The sequence below is a fragment of the Oryx dammah genome, unplaced genomic scaffold (assembly GCF_014754425.2).
Source record: "Oryx dammah isolate SB20612 unplaced genomic scaffold, SCBI_Odam_1.1 HiC_scaffold_22, whole genome shotgun sequence".
NCBI lineage: Eukaryota > Metazoa > Chordata > Mammalia > Artiodactyla > Bovidae > Oryx > Oryx dammah.
In genome coordinates, this window is record NW_024070206.1 from 37,739,260 (window position 1) to 37,758,951 (window position 19,692).

The 19,692-nt window shown below is 36.1% G+C and overlaps 1 protein-coding gene across 1 annotated transcript in view; it reads right to left on the minus strand.

Annotated features, from left to right (window-relative positions):
- CCDC178 (coiled-coil domain containing 178) overlaps window positions 1-19,692 on the minus strand; it is a 360,651-nt gene that overhangs the window by 242,127 nt on the left and 98,832 nt on the right. The window contains exons 14-17 of the mRNA XM_040264241.1: window positions 18,857-19,018; window positions 17,184-17,297; window positions 10,709-10,854; window positions 5,085-5,244 (exon numbers count right to left, since the gene is read on the minus strand). Of these exons, the coding sequence (XP_040120175.1) occupies window positions 5,085-5,244; window positions 10,709-10,854; window positions 17,184-17,297; window positions 18,857-19,018 (582 nt within the window). The remainder of the gene's footprint in view (window positions 1-5,084; window positions 5,245-10,708; window positions 10,855-17,183; window positions 17,298-18,856; window positions 19,019-19,692) is intronic.

A 19,692-nucleotide genomic window follows, 5' to 3' on the forward strand; every position in this document is an offset into this window, starting at 1 on the left:
TTCAAGTAGACTGAAATACAGGAAGTTTTACATCAAAAAAAAAAACATAATTAGTTTGAACTAAACATTTTATTGGAGGAGGAAATTAACAACCCACTCCAGTATTCTTGCCTGAAGAATCCCCATGGACAAGGAACCTGGTGAGTTACAGTCCATGGGGTCTCAAAAGAGACAGACATGGCTTAGCAACTACCCAACAACAACAAAACATTTCATTAATTTATTTGCTCACACATTACCTACTGGGGGAAAAGTGGCCTTGATCATATTAATATTTGATAACCCCATACAAGTTAAGTAAAAGCTATTTAAGAAAAAATTATTTTTCCCTTATTTTACTGAAGTATAATTGATAAAATTATATACACTTAAAATGTACAATGTTATGATTTGATATATGTATATTGTGAAATGATTACTACAATCATTAACTAACACGTCCATCACCTTGTAGCTGTCTTTGTATGTGTGCATATGATAAGAATGCATTCTGTCACAGTAAATTCCAAATATACAAAAGAGGGTTAATTATAATCACCATACTATACATTATCCTCAGAACTTACTGATCTTATATTTTTGACCAGCGTCTCTGCCATTTCACCCATCCCCTTACCTCTGCTAACCACCATTCTCCTCTGTTTCTATGAGTTCAACTCTTTTATTTTTTAATATTCCACAAATAGTGAAATCACACAGTATTTCTCTTTCTCTGTCTGGCTTATTTCACTTAGCAGAATGTCCTCTAGACTCATCTATCTAGTTGCAAATGGCTGGATTTCCTTTTTCTCATTGGTGAATAGGATTCACTGTATGTACACATATAAATATTTTTCTCACATTTCCTTTATCCATTTATCCACTAACAGACACTATTATTTTCCCAACTTGGCTACGTGAATGATGCTCCCATGAACTTGGTAGTGCAGATAGCTCTTCAAGGTACTGATTTTGTTTCCTTCTAATATAATTAGAGAAGTGGGATTTCTGGACATAGGGTATTTCTACTTTTAACTTTTTGAGAAATCTCCATGCTGTTTTCAAGAATGGCTGTGCCAGTTTGGACTCCCATCAATAATGTACAAATATGTCCTTCTCTCCACAACCTGACCAAAACTTATCTCTTGCATTTTTGATAAAAGTCATTCTGATAAATGTCAGGTGATATATCAGAGTGGTTTTGACTTGCACTCACTCACCCACGGTTTCATGAATGAAGAAATGGTGAGTGATCAATAGGAGAATAATTTTTAAAATCGTATAATCTTTAAAATGATCTCAGAATAAATTCGTTTCTGATTTTTACTGTTTCTGTATCTGGCTCTCCAATAAGTTACAGAATCACTGCCTCTCTATCAACCTAAGAACTTATCATATGAAAGAGTTAAGAAATGACTTATTAGCTGAACCTGAAACAGAAATAGACAAAGGAAGTGGTATCTTCTGAGAATGGGAAATATGAAGCAAAAGAAAAACTAATAAACCATACAAAGTATTGGGAAACTGTCCCTGCTAGAATTCAGTCTGGAATTTGCTCATATCTGCCACAGATTCACTGTAGTACACTGTACCCTTCATATCATACCCTAAATTACAGAGAAAGCAAGACTATTGAGCCAACACCAAAGAAAGGCACTGATGCAGAAAAGACAGTGGGATTTCTGAGGATGGCTCACGATAAATTAAAATGCTTTAAATTCCAGTTTTGTTTGGATCTTTCCAGAAGCAAAGAGGAAGATCAGTAGCTATGGCTATAGTACTCTAATGAATATGTGATACATAAATTTTAATCTTAAGTAATCTGCATTTGTAAATTACAGGCAGTTAGTAAAAACTCAATGATATTCAAGAAATCTATCATTTAAAGATATCTGATATGGAATTGCTAACTGAAAAAGACTGAATTTAGCTCTAGAACCTCACTGTATGCTCTCAGAGGTTTATGTATATTTTTCTTATTTTATTAGCTGTTTGTATTTCTGATTCTTGGTGTGTTTTCTCACATCCTCAATTAATTCCACTGTGGCTTTCATAAAGTGTTTTAATGAGCAATTCCTTAAATGGTCCATAATAGTGATCAATTCTTTTGTCCAGCAGGGACACCTCAGATTAATAACACCATATTTATAATGATGTCTAATAATGCTTATTTCTTTCCTGGAATGCTTTACATAATACTTATAATTTTTAAATTCATCCAATTTCTAGACAGGGATGAGACTATGTTTTCTATGAAGGCGTACATTGTCTTTCCACTCTTTAACACCAATGTGCTTAGTCACTCAGTTGTATCCAACACTTTGTGACCCCATGAACTGCAGTCTGCCAGGCTTCTGTGTCCATGGGGATTCTCTAGGCAAGAATACTGGAGTGGGCCACCATGCCATCCTCCAGGGGATCTTCCTAGCCCAGCGATTGAACCCAGGTGTCCTGCATTGAAGGCAGATTCTTTACCAACTGAGCCACCAGGGAAGCCCCTTTAACACCAATAAATGATCACAATCATAGATAATGTCACTAATGATAAGCTATATTAATCTCTTAAGATTTTCGTGTTCAAACTCTACTCTTCTGATCATATAAGGTGAATACACAAGAAAGAACTATCCGAGTGCTGATAAGAGGCAATTTCATATAAATTAAAGGTTATTTGAAAACCATTACTGACATCCTCAGCAGAATCCTTAATTGCTAGAAACAGACAGTTTAACCATTGTCACCTAGAAGAAAGAGAAGAGATGGCAAATTTCTTCTGTATTGAATATTATTAAGGAGGAAGGATGGGAGAGAGAGAGAGATTGAGATTCAGTTTCTGCATACAGCATGCTGCTGCTGCTGCTGCTAAGTCACTTCAGTCGTGTCCAACTCTGTGCGACCCCATAGACGGCAGCCCACCAGGCTCCCCCATCCCTGGGATTCTCCAGGCAAGAGTACTGGAGTGGGTTGCCATTTTCTTCTCCAATGCATGAAAGTGAAAAGTGAAAGTGAAGTCACTCAGTTGTGTCCAACTCTTAGCAACCCCATGGACTGCAGCCCACCAGGCTCCTCCGCCCATAGAATTTTCCTGGCAAGAGTACTGGAGTGGGCTGCCATTGCCTTCTCCAGCATCCAGCATGAGTATGAGTATTTGCTGAAGTATCAGTCTGGTGTAGTATGGAAAGTATCTCTGAAATGTTCCTGCTTTTAGCCATCATCATGCATGTGGACAGCAAAACTACCCCCCGCAAAACATATGTTCATCCATTTAATTCATTCAGCCATCCAATGAGGATCTTAGCACCTCTCTTGTAGAAGGCATGGTTCTGAACTTTTAAGATACAGAGAAGAATGTGGCAGAAAATTTCCTGTCCTTATAAAAATATGTATCATAGCAGGATTAAGAAGACAACAAAGAAATAAAAATGGATGAACAAAGCAAGTTGAGATAGAGATCAGTGCTCAGAAACAAACTTGAGATTATGTGATGTTCCCACATGGCTGGAGGTAGGTATACTTCAGAATGGGAAGGCAGAGGCAGTGTCCGAATGAAAAGAAACACAGCTTTCAGTTACTTAGAGGTTGCTTATACAGGATTTTCCATTCATCTCTCTCCGGCTAACATGATTTGGCATTTCAATAATTATTATTGTTCCATATAAGTGCTGAAATGCCACTCAATAAATGATTATTGGGATCCCACTGTGTCCTCAGCTCCAGTACAATTGGAAAATGTGGTAGAATTCAAACAAATACTTCCACTGCTGTGATAAAACATGAGGTGGGGAATGATGCTTAAGTCAGTAAGTAGTTAAACTTTCTTGTTTTGAGAGCTCAGTTTGAGCTTAAGCTTTTCCAGTCCATCCAATTCCCAGGAACTCCTCCAAGAGGAGGCAGCATTTGTTGCCTGCCACTAGATGGCACCAATTATTTTCACATTTTTAAGATGAAAAAACAAAAAACAAAAAAATAGGAAACCAACATATCTTTTGCTATGCAACAGCCGCATTTAAAATGGAGAAATGTTATGTTATGAGCACTATGATTAATAAAATGATTATTCTTTTACTAGTGATTTTCTTATAGGAGGGAATCACAGCAATAGCATTATAGATGGTATGTTCATTCACTCACATTCATGTCTATTTGGCACATATTTGTTCCAAATAATCTTTTTGAAAATATATTAGTGGTATCTTTGAAATATTAAAAGGGAGAAAAGTAATTGAATGTGTAGAAAATATATATCATAACAATATATATCAGGGTCAAAAATATTTGATAAAATATATATTATGATATTACATATAATTTTTATAAAGTTTTGCAGGAAATAGTTTTAATAAAAAACAGTAGAGTTGTTTATTTTTGTAATTTCCACTTTGTCTCAAATAATAGTAACATTTATAAGTTATAAATGTTACTATAACATTTATTTTTAAAAAACATGGTATTTATTTCAATTAAATGCAGCAAAAATTATTATGAAATGTAAAATGGGATGTGAATCACTTAACTAAAGGTATATCTGATATTTTATATCAAAAATTTAATATGGATAGCTTAATAAAACTTAAAACTTCAGACCTAGAAAAACACATTTTATCATACACCCTCCTTTTTTCTGACTGGTTTACAGTTCAATTAAAACATATGCAAGATTTTTTTTAAAGGAAAAGAACATAAAATATCTTCATTTTATTTTTTATAAAAAAAGTGGCTGGTAAACATTCAAAGTATATTTATTCAGAAACAAAATGAACTGTTTTCATATCTGCCACTAAAAACATAAAAATGGCTCTGGAATAAATATAACCTGCCATCAGTAAACTTCAGAGTAAAAGGAAGTACAGTGACAAAATGAGAGTGCACGTAAAATGCACAGAAAAGAATGTATACGCATTCATACGCTCTACGAATATGTTATAAATACTTATAGTAAATTAAATAAAAGAGAAAAGTTGCATCTTCACCATGCTAACATATTTATTTTAAAAATCTAAACCTCTTTGTTGCTTCAGGATGAAAGATGAGTGCCTCAAACTAGCTGTTAATGTGACTATCACTACATTTCCTTCATTCTAAAAAGGCCCCAATATAATACTCACCTTAATACTGGCCAGAGTTTTTTGCCTCATGTTAAATAATGTTCTGTATCTCTGTTCTTCCTCATAGATTCTCTCTTCACAGGTGTTTTTCTCATTTGCAAGATGATCAAACACAGCTTGTGCGTGTTCCTTTTTCTCTCTCAAAGTTATAAACTGGTCACTATGAAGAAAGAAAGAGTTGTATTTGCCACTATTCAATTCATATTTAATTTTCTAACATGTATTTAAGATACAGTTAAAAATACGCAACACTGAAAAGTCTTAGAACTGCATTTCTATGGAAAAATTTCCCGGTCCTTTCCATATGTCTGTGGCCATGACATACATCTAAATGAGCCAGGTGGAGGACAATTTCTGGAGATTCAGGGGATTCTCTTGGCTACTTAACCAGTGAACCTCTGTTTTGTTGTCATATAACTCCAAGGGTACATTCTGATCAGATTAAATCAACTGACATAAGGCTAATTATTCACCAATAAACATATATATTGGGGGTTTCCTGACCTGCCTCTTGAGAAACCTATATGCAGGTCAGGAAGCAACACTTAGAACTGGACATGGAACAACAGACTGGTTCCAAATAGGAAAAGGAGTACGTCAAAGCTGTATATTGTCACCCTGCTTATTTAACTTCTATGCAGAGTACATCATGAGAAACGCTGGGCTGGAAGAAACACAAGCTGGAATCAAGATTGCTGGGAGAAATATCAGTAACCTCATATATGCAGATGACACCAGCCTTATGGCAGAAAGAGAAGAGGAACTAAAAAGCCTCTTAATGAAAGTGAAAGAGGAGAGTGAAAAAGTTGGCTTAAAGCTCAACATTCAGAAAAAGAAGATCATGGCATCTGGTCCCATCACTTCATGGGAAATAGATGGGGAAACAGTGGAAACAGTGTCAGACTTTATTTTGGGGGGCTCCAAAATCACTGCAGATGCTGACTGCAGCCATGAAATTAAAAGACGCTTACTCCTTGGAAGGAAAGTTATGACCAACTTAGATAGCATATTCAAAAGCAGAGACACTGCTTTGCCAACAAAGGTCCGTCTAGTCAAGGCTATGGTTTTTCCAGTAGTCATGTATGGATGTGAGAGTTGGACTGTGAAGAAAGCTGAGTGCTGAAGAATTGATGCTTTTGAATTGTGGTGTTGGAGAAGACTCTTGAGAGTCCCTTGGACTGCAAGGAGATCCAACCAGTCCATTCTAAAGGAAATCAGCCCTGGGTGTTCATTGGAAGGACTGATGCTAAAGCTGAAACTCCAATACTCTGGCCACCTCATGCGATGAGTTGACTCATTGGAAAAGACTCTGATACTGGGAGGGATTGAGGTCAGGAGGAGAAGGGGATGAAAGAGGATGAGATGGCTGGATGGCATCACCGACTCAATGGACATGAGTTTGAGTGAAACTCAGCAGTTGGTGATGGACAGGGAGGCCTGGTGTGCTGCGATTCATGGGGTCGCAAAGAGTTGGACACGACTGAGCGACTGAACTGAACTGAACTGAACTGAACTGATAGCTCGGTTGGTAAAGAATCCGCCTGCAATGAGGGAGACCTGGGTTCAATCGCTGGGTTGGGAAGATCCCCTGAAGAAGGGAAAGGCTACCCATCCAGTATTCTGGCCTAGAGAATTCCATGGACCATATAAGCCATGGGGTTGTAAGGAGTCAGACATGACTGAGAGACTTTAAAAAAAAAAAAAAAATATATATATATATATATATGTATCAGTTCAGTTCAGTCGCTCAGTCATGTCTGACTCTTTGCGACGCCATGAATCGCAGCACACCAGGCCTCCCTGTTCATCACCATCTCCTGGAGTTCACTCAGACTCAGGTCCATCGAGTCCGTGATGCCATCCAGCCATCTCATCCTCGTTCATCCCCTTCTCCTCCTGCCCCCAATCCCTCCCAGCATCAGAGTCTTTTCCAATGAGTCAACTCTTCACATGAGGTGGCCAAAGTACTGGAGTTTCAGCTTTAGCATCATTCCTTCCAAAGAAATCCCAGGGTTGATCTTCAGAATGGACCGGTTGGATCTCCTTGCAGTCCAAGGGACTCTCAAGAGTCTTCTCCAACACCACAGTTCAAAAGCATCAATTCTTCGGCACTCAGCCTTCTTCACAGTCCAACTCTCACATCCATACATGACCACAGGAAAAACCATAGCCTTGACTAGACGGACCTTAGTCGGCAAAGTAATGTCTCTGCTTTTGAATATACTATCTAGGTTGGTCATAACTTTTCTTCCAAGGAACAAGTGTCTTTTAATTTCATGGCTGCAGTCAGCATCTGCAGTGATTTTGGAGCCCCCCAAAATAAAGTCTGACACTGTTTCTACTGTTTCCTCATCTATTTCCCATGAAATAATGGGACCAGATGCCATGATCTTTGTTTTCTGAATGTTGAGCTTTAAGCCAACTTTTTCATTCTCCTCTTTCACTTTCATCAAGAGGGTTTTTAGCTCCTCTTCACTTTCTGCCATAAGGGTGGTGTCATCTGCATATCTGAGGTGATTGATATTTCTCCCGGCAATCTTGATTCCAGCTTGTGTTTCTTCCAGTCCAGTGTTTCTCATGATGTACTCTGCATAGAAGTTAAATAAGCAGGGTGACAATATGCAGCTTTGACGTACTCCTTTTCCTATTTGGAACCAGTCTGTTGTTCCATGTCCAGTTCTAACTGTTGCTTCCTGACCTGCATACAGATTTCTCAAGAGGCAGGTCAGGTGGTCTGGTATTCCCATCTGTTTCAGAATTTTCCACAGTTATATATACACATAAAGTGCAATAAGATGAAAGGCAAGAGCTGAATCCATATAGAAGGCACTCGCACATTCACTAAATGTGAACAAGGGCTCCTGTTTTCAAATTTGCTGACAACAGCCATAGTGTAGAGAAAGAAACACAAAAATGAGTACCTGTGTTGAGCTGATGAATCAACTAACCTTGCAGCTTAGCCTAACTAGAGGCCTCTTGTTATGTAAAATAATTACCTTCCTTATTATTTAAGCGTGTGTGTGTGTGTGTGTGTGTGTGTGTGTGTGTAGAGTATATGTGAAAGAGAAAGTGTTAGTTGCTCAGTCCTGTCCAACTCTTTGCAACCCCATGAACTGTAGCCTTCCAGGCTCCTCTGTCCATGGAATTCTCCAGGCAAGAATACTGAAGTGGGTAGCCATTCCCTTCTCCAGGGATCTTCCCTACCCAGGGATCGAACTTGGGTCTGCCACATTGCAGGCAGACTCTATACCATCTATACACTCTATACCATAGCCACTGCCGCTATGTATCTTGTTATTTGCAATTAAGTACATCCTGACTTAAAATTATTTTTTATGGTGAAATCAGTTATATTAGGAACTATACTAGTAGAAAAAATCATTAAAAAGTGGTTAAAACAATGCTGAAAAAATGAGTGTATTTTAGAAATAATTGCCAGAGTTGATCAGTAACCCAGAATCCAGAATAAGCAGAGTTGCAAAAGCTCAGAACAGTCTTATGTTACCCACATTCGTTTTCATCTCTACTGGTATGGAAAATTGAATCATTTTCACAGTTAGCTATAAAGGCAGCAGGACTAAAAATTTTGAGGGTCTAAAATGGTAAAGTACTTTGAATATAATATCTCATTTAACACAACAACCACCCCATGAAAGGATAATTATTATGGCCATTTACAGATGAAAAACCTAAACTTCAGTATACTAAGCTTGTATCAGCTAATTAATAAATGACAGACCCAGAATTCAAGTCCAGTTCTGACTAGCTGTATTTGATTCAGCAGCTCAACACAAAATACTCATTTTTTCCCCCTTCTTTCTCTATGCTGGCTGTTATTAGCAAATTTGAAAACATGACTCTGGTCACATGTTTTAGACGGGTGCCTCTTCTTTTAAATGGAATAAAGTCCTCCCCTTTCATCTATCTCAACCTTGTTTTTTCCACTTCATCTCTCATACTAACAACATCCATAACTCTTCTGTGACGTCCTATGGAAGTATTCACTAATAGCAACATTGACACTAGGTGAAAGAATCAGTAGATTATCCTCAATACAGTTAATCTGCAGTAATCTTCTGTTCCAGTCCTAGTTCAGGAGTCAATTTGCACCATCCGAAGAGCATACAGTTTGGAACAGGACAAACCTACGCTGGAGTAGTTCCACTACTAATTAGTGCTGCAGTCTTAATCATTTGCTTTCCCTGAGCCTGTTCCTTCAGCGTTCATGTGTGAATGTTATGACTGGATATAAGAATTTACTGTGAGAACTGGATGAGATAGGTGCTTAGATTGCCCTTGCAAAATACCTGGTACACTAGGAAGTCAATCAGTGTTAGTTTTCAATCTTATTTGACACTGTCATCACTGTTAATTAATAGATTTGTAAATGACACACTGTTCTTTTTCTCCTCTTCCAGGGTAAAGGCAGAGTTTAGTCAAGTTTAGGGAGGGAATTGATTCACTGAAACTTGGTGACCATTCTTGCTTTAAGGCAATATAATCTAGGTACAGGATGGAAGGAAAAGTAAGAGTTGAAATGGTCAGAATCTTGAAGAAAAAAAATTTCATCAGCTCCGCTATAACATCTTTGCAAGTTTAGTGTAAATGGTATAATTTCAGGCTTTTCCCTTTAAGCCCCAGATATTTTTAAAGATAGTAAATGACACAGATAAATATCTTTCAAAGAAAATGCTTCCCTTTCTTACCTGATATTCTGAATATGATCCAGGAATTTTCAGATAAAGCTGTATGATTATTTTGAAAATAAGTTTTTACCCTGTCTCCTGTGGTAATAGCTAAACAAATCCTGTGGCGTTCATTGACTTGACTCCATTAAGATATTAATACATAGTATATTAGATTGTGCATAACGTTTTTCTGATATTTTAATCCCTCAAGTGTTATGATTTGCTAATGGTGTATTAGCCTTCTATATTTAAATCAAACCATCACTTTTAAACATGTCCAATGTAAATTCCCCCAGTAGTGCTCCAAATTCTGTTCTCAATGTGTTATAAAATAGAAAATAAGAACCAAGAGGAATAAACGAACAGTATGTAGTTTCTCAGTGGGGAGGGCAGGCCTATGGATACAGTAAGCCTTAAAGCATGATCATTCTGAAAGGGAAAGGCCTTTATCAGGTATGCCTCAGACTACTGAGGGGAATGTACAAGAGGCATTTTTAAGACAATTAATGTAAATACATTACATGAAGTAATAATACAATATCTATTTCTAAATTCTTACCTCACAAATGTTATCAAAAAGGTTGGGTGAAAAAAAAACATATATTATTAACCATTTCATATAAGTGAGAAATACTGAAATTAGTGGGAGAGATTATGAATTTCATAACGAATAAAAGTTCTTATGCTTGGAAAAGGAGAAACATTAGCAGTTGTTTAAATAAGAATAAACCCAGAAGAGCAACAAAAAAATGAAAGCAATTTATGATCATGTGTTTAGACAAAAATTACAAAATATCACCTGTATATTTCACACCAGATCATGACAGAAAATAGATATCATTTCAGGAATAAATTTTAAACAGGGAAATTTGATCACATCTCTTTTATAAGTGATATAGTAAGTATTTAATATTTTGATACATTTAAAGTACTTACTTTAAATAGTCAAGTGTGTGATCAAAAGCAATCTTTTCTTGTTCTTTTTGTTCTAAGTTCTTATTCAGTTGAATGATTTTTGAATGATAAATAGTTGTTTTACTTTTAGTGGTCTCTATTTCTTTAAAAATTTGTGAGCATTTATCCTGGGGGAAAAAATCAGGAATACTAGATTTTAAATACTAGAAGTTTCAAATTATTGCAATTTAGGAACACAAAGAGTTTTTGGCCATGTGAGCAATTAAAAGCAAACAGTAGTTAAAGAGGGAGGGGACACATGTATACCTATGGCTAACTCATGTTGATGTATGGCAGAGGCCAACACATTACTGTGAAGCAATTTTCCTTCAATTAAAAATAAAGGCATTTGGTGAAACAAGAAAATCAGTTCAGTTCAGTTCAGTTCAGTCGCTCAGTCATGTCTGACTCTTTGTGACCCCATGGACTGCAGCACACCAGGCTTCCCTGTCCATCACCAACTCCTGGAGCTTACCCAAACTCATGTCCATTGCATCAGTGATGCCATCCAACCATCTCATCCTCTGTTTTTTCCCTTCTCCTCTCGCCATCAATCTTTCCCAGCATCAGGGTCTTTGCCAGTGAGTCGGTTCTTGCATCAGGTGGCCAAAGTATTGGAGCTTCAGCTTCAGCATCAGTCCTTCCAATGAATATTCAGGACTGATTTTCTTTAAGATGGACTGGCTGGATCCAGGCGGACTCTCAAGAGTCTTCTCCAACACCACAGTTCAAAAGCATCAATTCTTCGGCACTCAGCTTTCTTTATAGTTCAACTCTCACATCCATACATGACTACTGGAAAAACCATAGCTTTGACTAGACAGACCTTTGTTGGCAAAGTAATGTCTCTGCTTTTTAATATGCTGTCTAGGTTGGTCATAACTTTTCTTCCAAGGAGCAAGTGTCTTTTAATTTCATGGCTGCAGCCACCACCTGCAGTGATTTTGGAACACCAAAAAATAAAGTCTCTCACTGTTTCCATTTTTACCCCATCTATTTGCCATGAAGTGATGGGACCAGATGCCATAATCTTAGTTTTCTGAAAGTTGAGTTTTAAGCCAACTTTTTCACTCTCCTCTTTTACTTTTATCAAGAGGCTCTACCTCTAATCAAGGCAAACAATTCAGGTTTACATTCTTTCCTTGAGCATTAGATCTGATCGGGTTTCCTAAAAGATGGGTTAGAACCATCTATTTTCTCTCCCTCTCTACTCTGCACTAACTTGTCTCCCACCCCGCCCCCCCCCACACACACACCTGCACACCTGAAGGACATGTCTTTTAATATGTCAGCATGTGGTCACTGGTTATCAAACATGTACCCTGAAGGCAGGCACGAATATATATTGTTCTGATGTTTAAGAAAAAGAAGTCAATGTTTAATACCAGCATAATTCCCCAAGGCTGGCCGGTACAATCCAAGACTGGAGATTTGATTTGGCATCTATTTGTGCATGACCCCTTCATAGCTCTTGGTGTCTACACTGACTGGCTGATTTCCTGACTGTGTGATCAACTCAATGAAGGTTGCTGACTCCACATCTGGCCCAACTTCCAGCAATGGATTCCAGTCTTAGCTGCTCCCCTTGCTCCTATTTTCCTCCATTTTCCCCTCACATGCTTCATAATTCTTTCTCTATTCTTACTGGTTTCAAGAAGAATGAATTGCTAACCTTATATACTTATTTTCCTATAAAAATCTTCTCTTTGTCCAAGGTTTGGAACACTGAGTACTGTATTTGAATTTTCATAACATTCACTTTTTTTTTTTTTTTCTGGAAGCTCTGGAATTTTTCCACTAATAAATGAGATGATTCGGGTTTGTTTGTTTGCTACCAGAATGTAGTCAAGCCAGCTGACAAGGATTCTTCAGTGGACCCCCTAAAATATTATGTTATTTCTAGGAGAAAATTAAACCTTAAAAAAGTGTGAAAAGGCACAAATATGGGTAAAAATAAGTAGGAATGAGTCAGAGATGATGGGCAACTGTGGGTCCGGCATGCTCTCTACTACTCTTGACTTTTAGTTCAGATTCCAAAACCCACACCTTAAATCTTAAATGAAGATTTTCATGGGAAACTGAGATTTCAGAAGCAACGGTGTCAACAACTTAGACCACCAATTCAGAGATGCTGAAGGCGGTGCCAGAGATTTTACAGTAAAGGAAAGAGACAGTGCACTTTCTGTGACAGCAGTGAAAAGCAAAAAGTATATCTGTCGCTTTTCATAGGCAACATGGGGCTTCCCCCATAGCTCAGTTGGTAAAGAATCTTCCTGCAATGCAGGAGACCCTGGTTCAATTCCTGGGTCAGGTAGATCCACTGGAGAAGGGATAGGCTACCCACTCCAGTATTCTTGGGCTTCCCTTGTGGCTCAGCTGGTAAAGAATCCACTGGCAATGTGGGAGACCTGGGTTTGATCCCTGGGTTGGGAAGATCCCCTGGAGAAGGGAAAGGCTACCCACTCCAGCATTCTGATCTGGAGAATTCCATGGACTGTTTAGTCCATGAGGTTGCAAAGAGTTGGACACGACTGAGCGACTCACTCACTCACTCACAGGTACCATCAGTGAGGCTTTGATAAGTGTGAGTACCATATCCCCTTCCATGGCATCAAAAATATTAGAGATATCCCACAATGAGAAAAGAAATTGTTAGATGCCACATGTCAATCAAGAGTATATGTCTGTGTATCCTGAGTATGCAAAATTTGGGAGACCCCAAGAACCATTAGTGAGCCTTTATGTATGCTGAAGTGTCACTAGAGCAAATTGGAATTTAGGCATAAACAACACATTTATAATTTGGGGGGGTTATTTTTTTCTCTAGCCTGGTAACAGGTTTCCGCAATTTTGAGGCTCTCCACCCAAAGACAGTTTCATGCTCAGACTTGGAAGGTTCTGGAAATCTGAAACAAAGTTAATTAATGCTTTACTATACAACATTTTTCGTTACTTTATCTAAATACTATGAAACCACATATTTTCAAAATAGTAGATAATATAAATTATATTCACTCTAAATTATTAATTTCAAATAAAATTTTAAATATTTAAGATTTAATAATATTTTCATGTTATCTAAATGTACTATTTCCAGGTTCTACACATAAGATTTAATATGGGGCTAAACATAGTAAAAATTCAGTAATGCTATTTAGCTGGGGCCATGACTGAATGTTTATGCAGAGTAAAAGATAAAATTATTTGTCTAACTTGGGTTCTTAGAAGGTAGCAATGCTGCTATGAAAAGTGAAAGTGAAGGTGTCAGTTACTAAGTCAAATCTTTGTGACCCTGTGAACTGTAGCCCGCCAGGCTTCTCTGTCCATGGAATACTCCAGGAAAGAATACTGAAGGAGAAGGAAAGCCATTCTCTTCTCCAGGGGATCTTCCTGATCCAGGGATCAAACCCAGGTCTCCTGCATTGCAGGCAGATTCTTTACCATCTGAGCTGCTGGGGACACATAGTATTATTTATATACCAATCAACAGAATGAGGACTTAACATATGCTATTAATAATGTCTGCAATTTTCTTTAGAATAGAGTTCCATAGCATTACACACAGGCATTCCTTCATCTAGGCATTAGCCTTCTCACTAACTTAATCTCTTTTCAGTCTTATTAACAGCTAACCTGCTCTCTGGTCATGCCGAAGTGCTTGCAATTCCACAAACACATAGCATTCTCCCATGACCTCTTTGCTTTGCAAACACAAGGTCTGTTTCTAAAATGTCCTAACTTCATTTCTTCATCAAATTAAAAGCTATATAATAATAAAAGTAATGGGAACCATTTGTTGAATGCTACCAGAGCCAATTATTCTTTCAGTCTTTTTGGGTATATCTGTTGTCTACAACATCATAGCAAGGCAAATATTCAACCTCTGATTTTTCTATTAGTAGTTCTTGTTCTTTGACATCACCTCCTCTGAAAAATCCTCCTAAATGCCCTCGATTCATCTGTGTTTACTCCTGCTTGACTCTTCCCACACTATACACTGCTGTCATGGCTCTGCTCACAGTATATTAAGGCTGTCTGATCCCAACAAGATGATGTATTTCTTGAGTGAACCAAGTTCTCCTTTTACGTCCCCAACTCCAGAAACTTCCAACAATATTTAAGACATTTTAAGTACTCAACAGTAATTGGAAAGACAAATTAATGTGAAGGACAAACAAAAGACAAAGAAGCCTTCTCTAATCCTCCAACTCTTAGTAACTTCTATGATGCTGAGCACACACACAAGGTATTCAGCCATATTTTCCACTGAAATTTATTTGTATTTGTTAGATATACCACCTTTGGCAATTTTTAATTAATATTTTAGTAAATATGTAGATGTGGATAGAAGAACTCTGGAGGCGTTCCACTGCAGTCTTGAACACATATGTTTTCTCTTTTGTGACACATGTTACAAGTGCTTTGTTATTAAGAACAGTAGTATGCTGGGTAGTGAGAGCTGGCCTGAATGCTTTTCCCCTGATTTTAATGGAAATGCACATAATGATTTATAATTAAACGTCATGTTTGCTGGAAGATACTGGTAGATACTATTACACATGTTATCAAGTTAAGACTTTAAAAAAAATAAATAAGTGGCTTTTGAATTTTATCAATTTTATTTTAAGTGAACTGTCTTTCATTTCTGTACATGCCGTGAATTATATTAGTACATTTATGTTGAGTCATCTTCACATTCATCAAAGGAGTCTTACTTTGCATAGTATATTCTTTTCAGCATATTGCAAAATTTAATTCACAATATATTTTAAACTGTCATTTATGTTCATAAGTGAGATCACTTGCACATTTCTTTCTTATATATTTTTCAGTTATGGTTTCAGGGTTATATTTTTACATAATAAATTTAAACACTTTCCATGCTTTCTTATGCTCTGAACCTGGTTTTTGTAGCGAGGCTTATAAAGTATCTATGCTTGTCCTTGCCTTTACTAAAATTACACCAATTTTATTGTTATTGATCTATTTCTGCTAATTTTTTCTTAGTTTTCATAATTTATCTTTTATAGATAAACTATACAATTAATCAAGATTTTAAGACAAATTGTTATGCAATTTTGTATGTAATTATGCTTGTTATAATTCTTCTCATAACATGTTCTCTTTGCCTTTAATAGATACGCCAAATACTTTCAGTTGTTTTTACCAAAATACTTTATTGGCCATACCAAATTGTAACATTGGCCCATCTCATAAATTTTGCTTTATACTTTATCATCAGTCACTTGTAAGTAAATTGTAAATTGTATTTCTAAATATTCTTAACACTGAAGTAAATAATGAAAATGTGATTAAAAAATATTTCCAGTGGTCTACATATCATTTTTTGTTATAATTTTGGTATTAAATTATGATTTTACTTTATTAGGGTCAATAAAGTAACCTGTATGATTTGACCAGTATAATGTAATAGTTAAGAGCATAGATAGATTCTAGTGCCAGATATAATGAATCTCAACACCATCATTAAGAAGGTGTGTGAAACTGAGCAAGTTAATTAAGAAACAATGTGTCAGATTCTTCAACCACAGAATGGAGATAATAATAGCACACTCTTCATAGAGTTATCATGAAGATGAAATTAGTTAATAGGTCTGAGCACTTAGAACCATGCAAAATATTTCTTAAAAATGCAAAACATTAACATGTTATTATTATTATACATATTATTTTCCTTGGTACTGTTAAAAAATATTTCTTTTGTGGCCCTGATGCTGCTGCTGCTGCTGCTGCTAAGTCACTTCAGTCGTGTCCGACGGCAGCCCATCAGGCTCCCCCATCCCTGGGATTCTCCAGGCTTTATTTAAATACAATTGCACCTCTACCTCATGGCCCACATGCTGTTCACTGACAAATCCTATTGCTGGTGGTGGTTGTTGTTCAGTCTCTAAGTCTTGTCTGACTATTAGTAGCTGTTGGTGCTACCTTTAAAATATATTCAGAGGATGGGAAGTAAAAGACAATGCTTTAAATGGTATATTAAAGCCCTCTGATATACAGCCAGTTGGTTCACGCAGCCTACATACCAGCTTGAGGGTAACATGTCAGATATTAACAAATGCTTTAGTCTGTACACTGGTCTCATCTTCAGAAACATGGTACTGTCTAAGACACTACAAATCCCTCTAGGGATTTAGGAAAGGTAGGAAAGGTAATCAGAAGATACACTAGCCCAGTGGGAAAGAGAGAAAATGAAGACTCAGAGACTCTGTGTGTGTGTGTGTGTGTGTGTGTGTGTGTACATGCACGTGTGCACCCCTATGTGCACACATGCATGCAAAATCAATTTAGTGCAACCAATTATAAATGACAGACATTCATCTAAAATTAAATTTGCTGGAATAGTTTTCATTTACATGAAGAGGCTGTGGAATAGTTTTCATTTACATGAAGAGGCTGCAAATTCAAAATAATTTTTTGACATTAAATTTCTTACCTCAGCTTTTATTATTGCATCCTGGGTTTTTTTCCCCTTTCTTCGCAATTTTTTCTTAGTTTTTTCTACATTTCTTTTAACTTCTTCTCTCTTTTCAGTTACTTCATCTAGCAACTATAGGACAATTTAGAAATTAAGATGTGCAGTATTAATAGTCCAATTGTCTTGGTTTAGGCTAGATAGTTCCCAAGTGACTATTTTAATAACAACAACATATATTTTGGTGTAAAAGGAAAGGATGACCACACATGAATTACCAAAACATACTATGATATCCATAATCCTAATATCAACTTGAATAACCAAAGAAAATAAAATGATAATCAATTTTAGCTAAGTAATAACAACTAATAAACTCACATAGAAATAATAAATTTTCCTGACAATATTTAAACATTTTAATCAAAATTAAAACTAAATTTTCAGTACTCATTATAGTGTGTGAAAACTTATTCTTCTAAGAATTTATGCTAAATTAATAGTGTTCATAATTAATACACTACTAAAGAATAAACTAAAATTGATTACTGAACTACAAGAAAGTAGAAAACAATGGCTAGTATAAAGTAAAAAAATAAAAGTCATTAATTTTTTCTGGTACTCATTATCATTCTCAGATGATTACACCAAGGCTTTGATGTAACTAATAAACTCCTATCATTAGTGTAAGGAGGAGCCATTGTTAAAATAATTTATCTCACTGGTTCTTAATACTGATTATATATTCATTACATGAGCTCTGGGATAAGCACTGGAAGTCCTAAGTTGAGATGTACATTCAGAGTTTGTTGTTTCCATGGTTTATGCCCCTGAACAAGTTGCTTCATGCAGGTAGGCTCAAGTTTTCTCATGCCTATGTCACAGCTAAACTCTCTCTTGCTTACTTTACAGAGATGCTTTGAAGATCAAAATAAAATTTCATAATAAGGAAACTCAAAATCACAAAGTTTTTAATAAATGAAATTCTGAAAAGTAGTAAAGTCTAAAAATACAAAGTCACATCATCATTTGCATATAAAAAACAATTCTGTTGCCAAAATGGCCCAAACGAATATATGCATGTTCTCCCTGCAGCTGAGGACAAGAATGTATAACCCTTACCACACCTTCTACTTCTTCAAAAGACTAATGGTATGATGTATACATATTTTTTCTATTAAATCTTTTTTTGGGGAAGGGCTAGTAATATCAGTTACTGCCATAAACTTGTTGTTCTGAAAATATTTTATCAACATTTGCTTATTTTTCATCCCAGCTGTCTTCACTTCATCTATACACGTCACAAATTTACCATGAAAATGTCAGGACGCATTATCTTTCATATTTGAACAAGCACAGCTTTGGAATTTTACTGACAAGCAGTGAAGACTTTGAATTAAATTTCCTACAGTGGGTAATCATACCAGAAAAATCACCACTCATTCATTTGGGAATTGCTTTTCCTAGGTATACTCTAAGTAAAGGGTTCCAGGAAATAGCATTAATACTGTCTTGCTATGTAATTCCACTGTAGACCACTTGTGTGGTCCTGGAATAGTTGCTTATTTTGTCCATGCTTTTACATCTTCCAATGTGAAATCCTAATTTTCCAAATGATACTGTAAATTGCATAAATGATTTAGCGACCTAAATATTCCCGCAAATTAGTTTCTGGATTAATGATAAATGCTTACATCAGCATGTTCTTGGTGGCAAGTTTTGATTTTTTCAGCTTCTTCTTCTAGTTTAAGCAGCGGTTTCTCCATTTCTGCCAGTGCTAGGGAATAGATTGCTTTCTTTCTCAGAAGGTCCTGCTTCTCAAGTGTCTGTTCTTCTTGAAGGCAAAAGAGTTTTTTCTGCCAGCAAAGATTATTAAATAATTCATTATTATTAATTACCTAAACATTTATTGAGACTTTATCCTGTGCTGGGTAGTAATATTTAAAAATCAAAACAATAAATGCCACTATAAAAAAGCAATAGGTAGAATATAGTATATTTACAGTGTATATTTAAAGATATTATTAAAATATAGCACATTTAAAGGCATTATTAGAAAAAATGAGAAAAAATTTAATAGACAATAGAAATCAAATATTCTTATGTATTGGAGGATAATAAAGTTAGAGGACACTTTAATGACAAATTTTGTAATATATGTAAGTCCTGCAGTCTAAGACTAAATAAAACCAATAAGAAGAAATCCATAAACTATTAAGCAAAAAGATCTGGAATATTATTGAATTATTGGGCTTATAAACAGCAAGAAAAAAAAATGAGACAATTTGGCATTTTCAAACATACAGAATTTGAGAGACACTGCTTTTATATGTTTGAAAATATCCAATTTGCCAACAGAAAAAAATTACAAAATTTATGTTTGCTTCAGAGAAGAACAGCAGTACAGATAATCTCAAATATTTTTTAATAACCTGTTTTGGACTGTTTTGTGTCTTGATTTTACTTTCTTTATAGTAATGGTTTCAAATACTTATGTATTTCTGAAGGGGAGGCAACCTAGAAACATGCC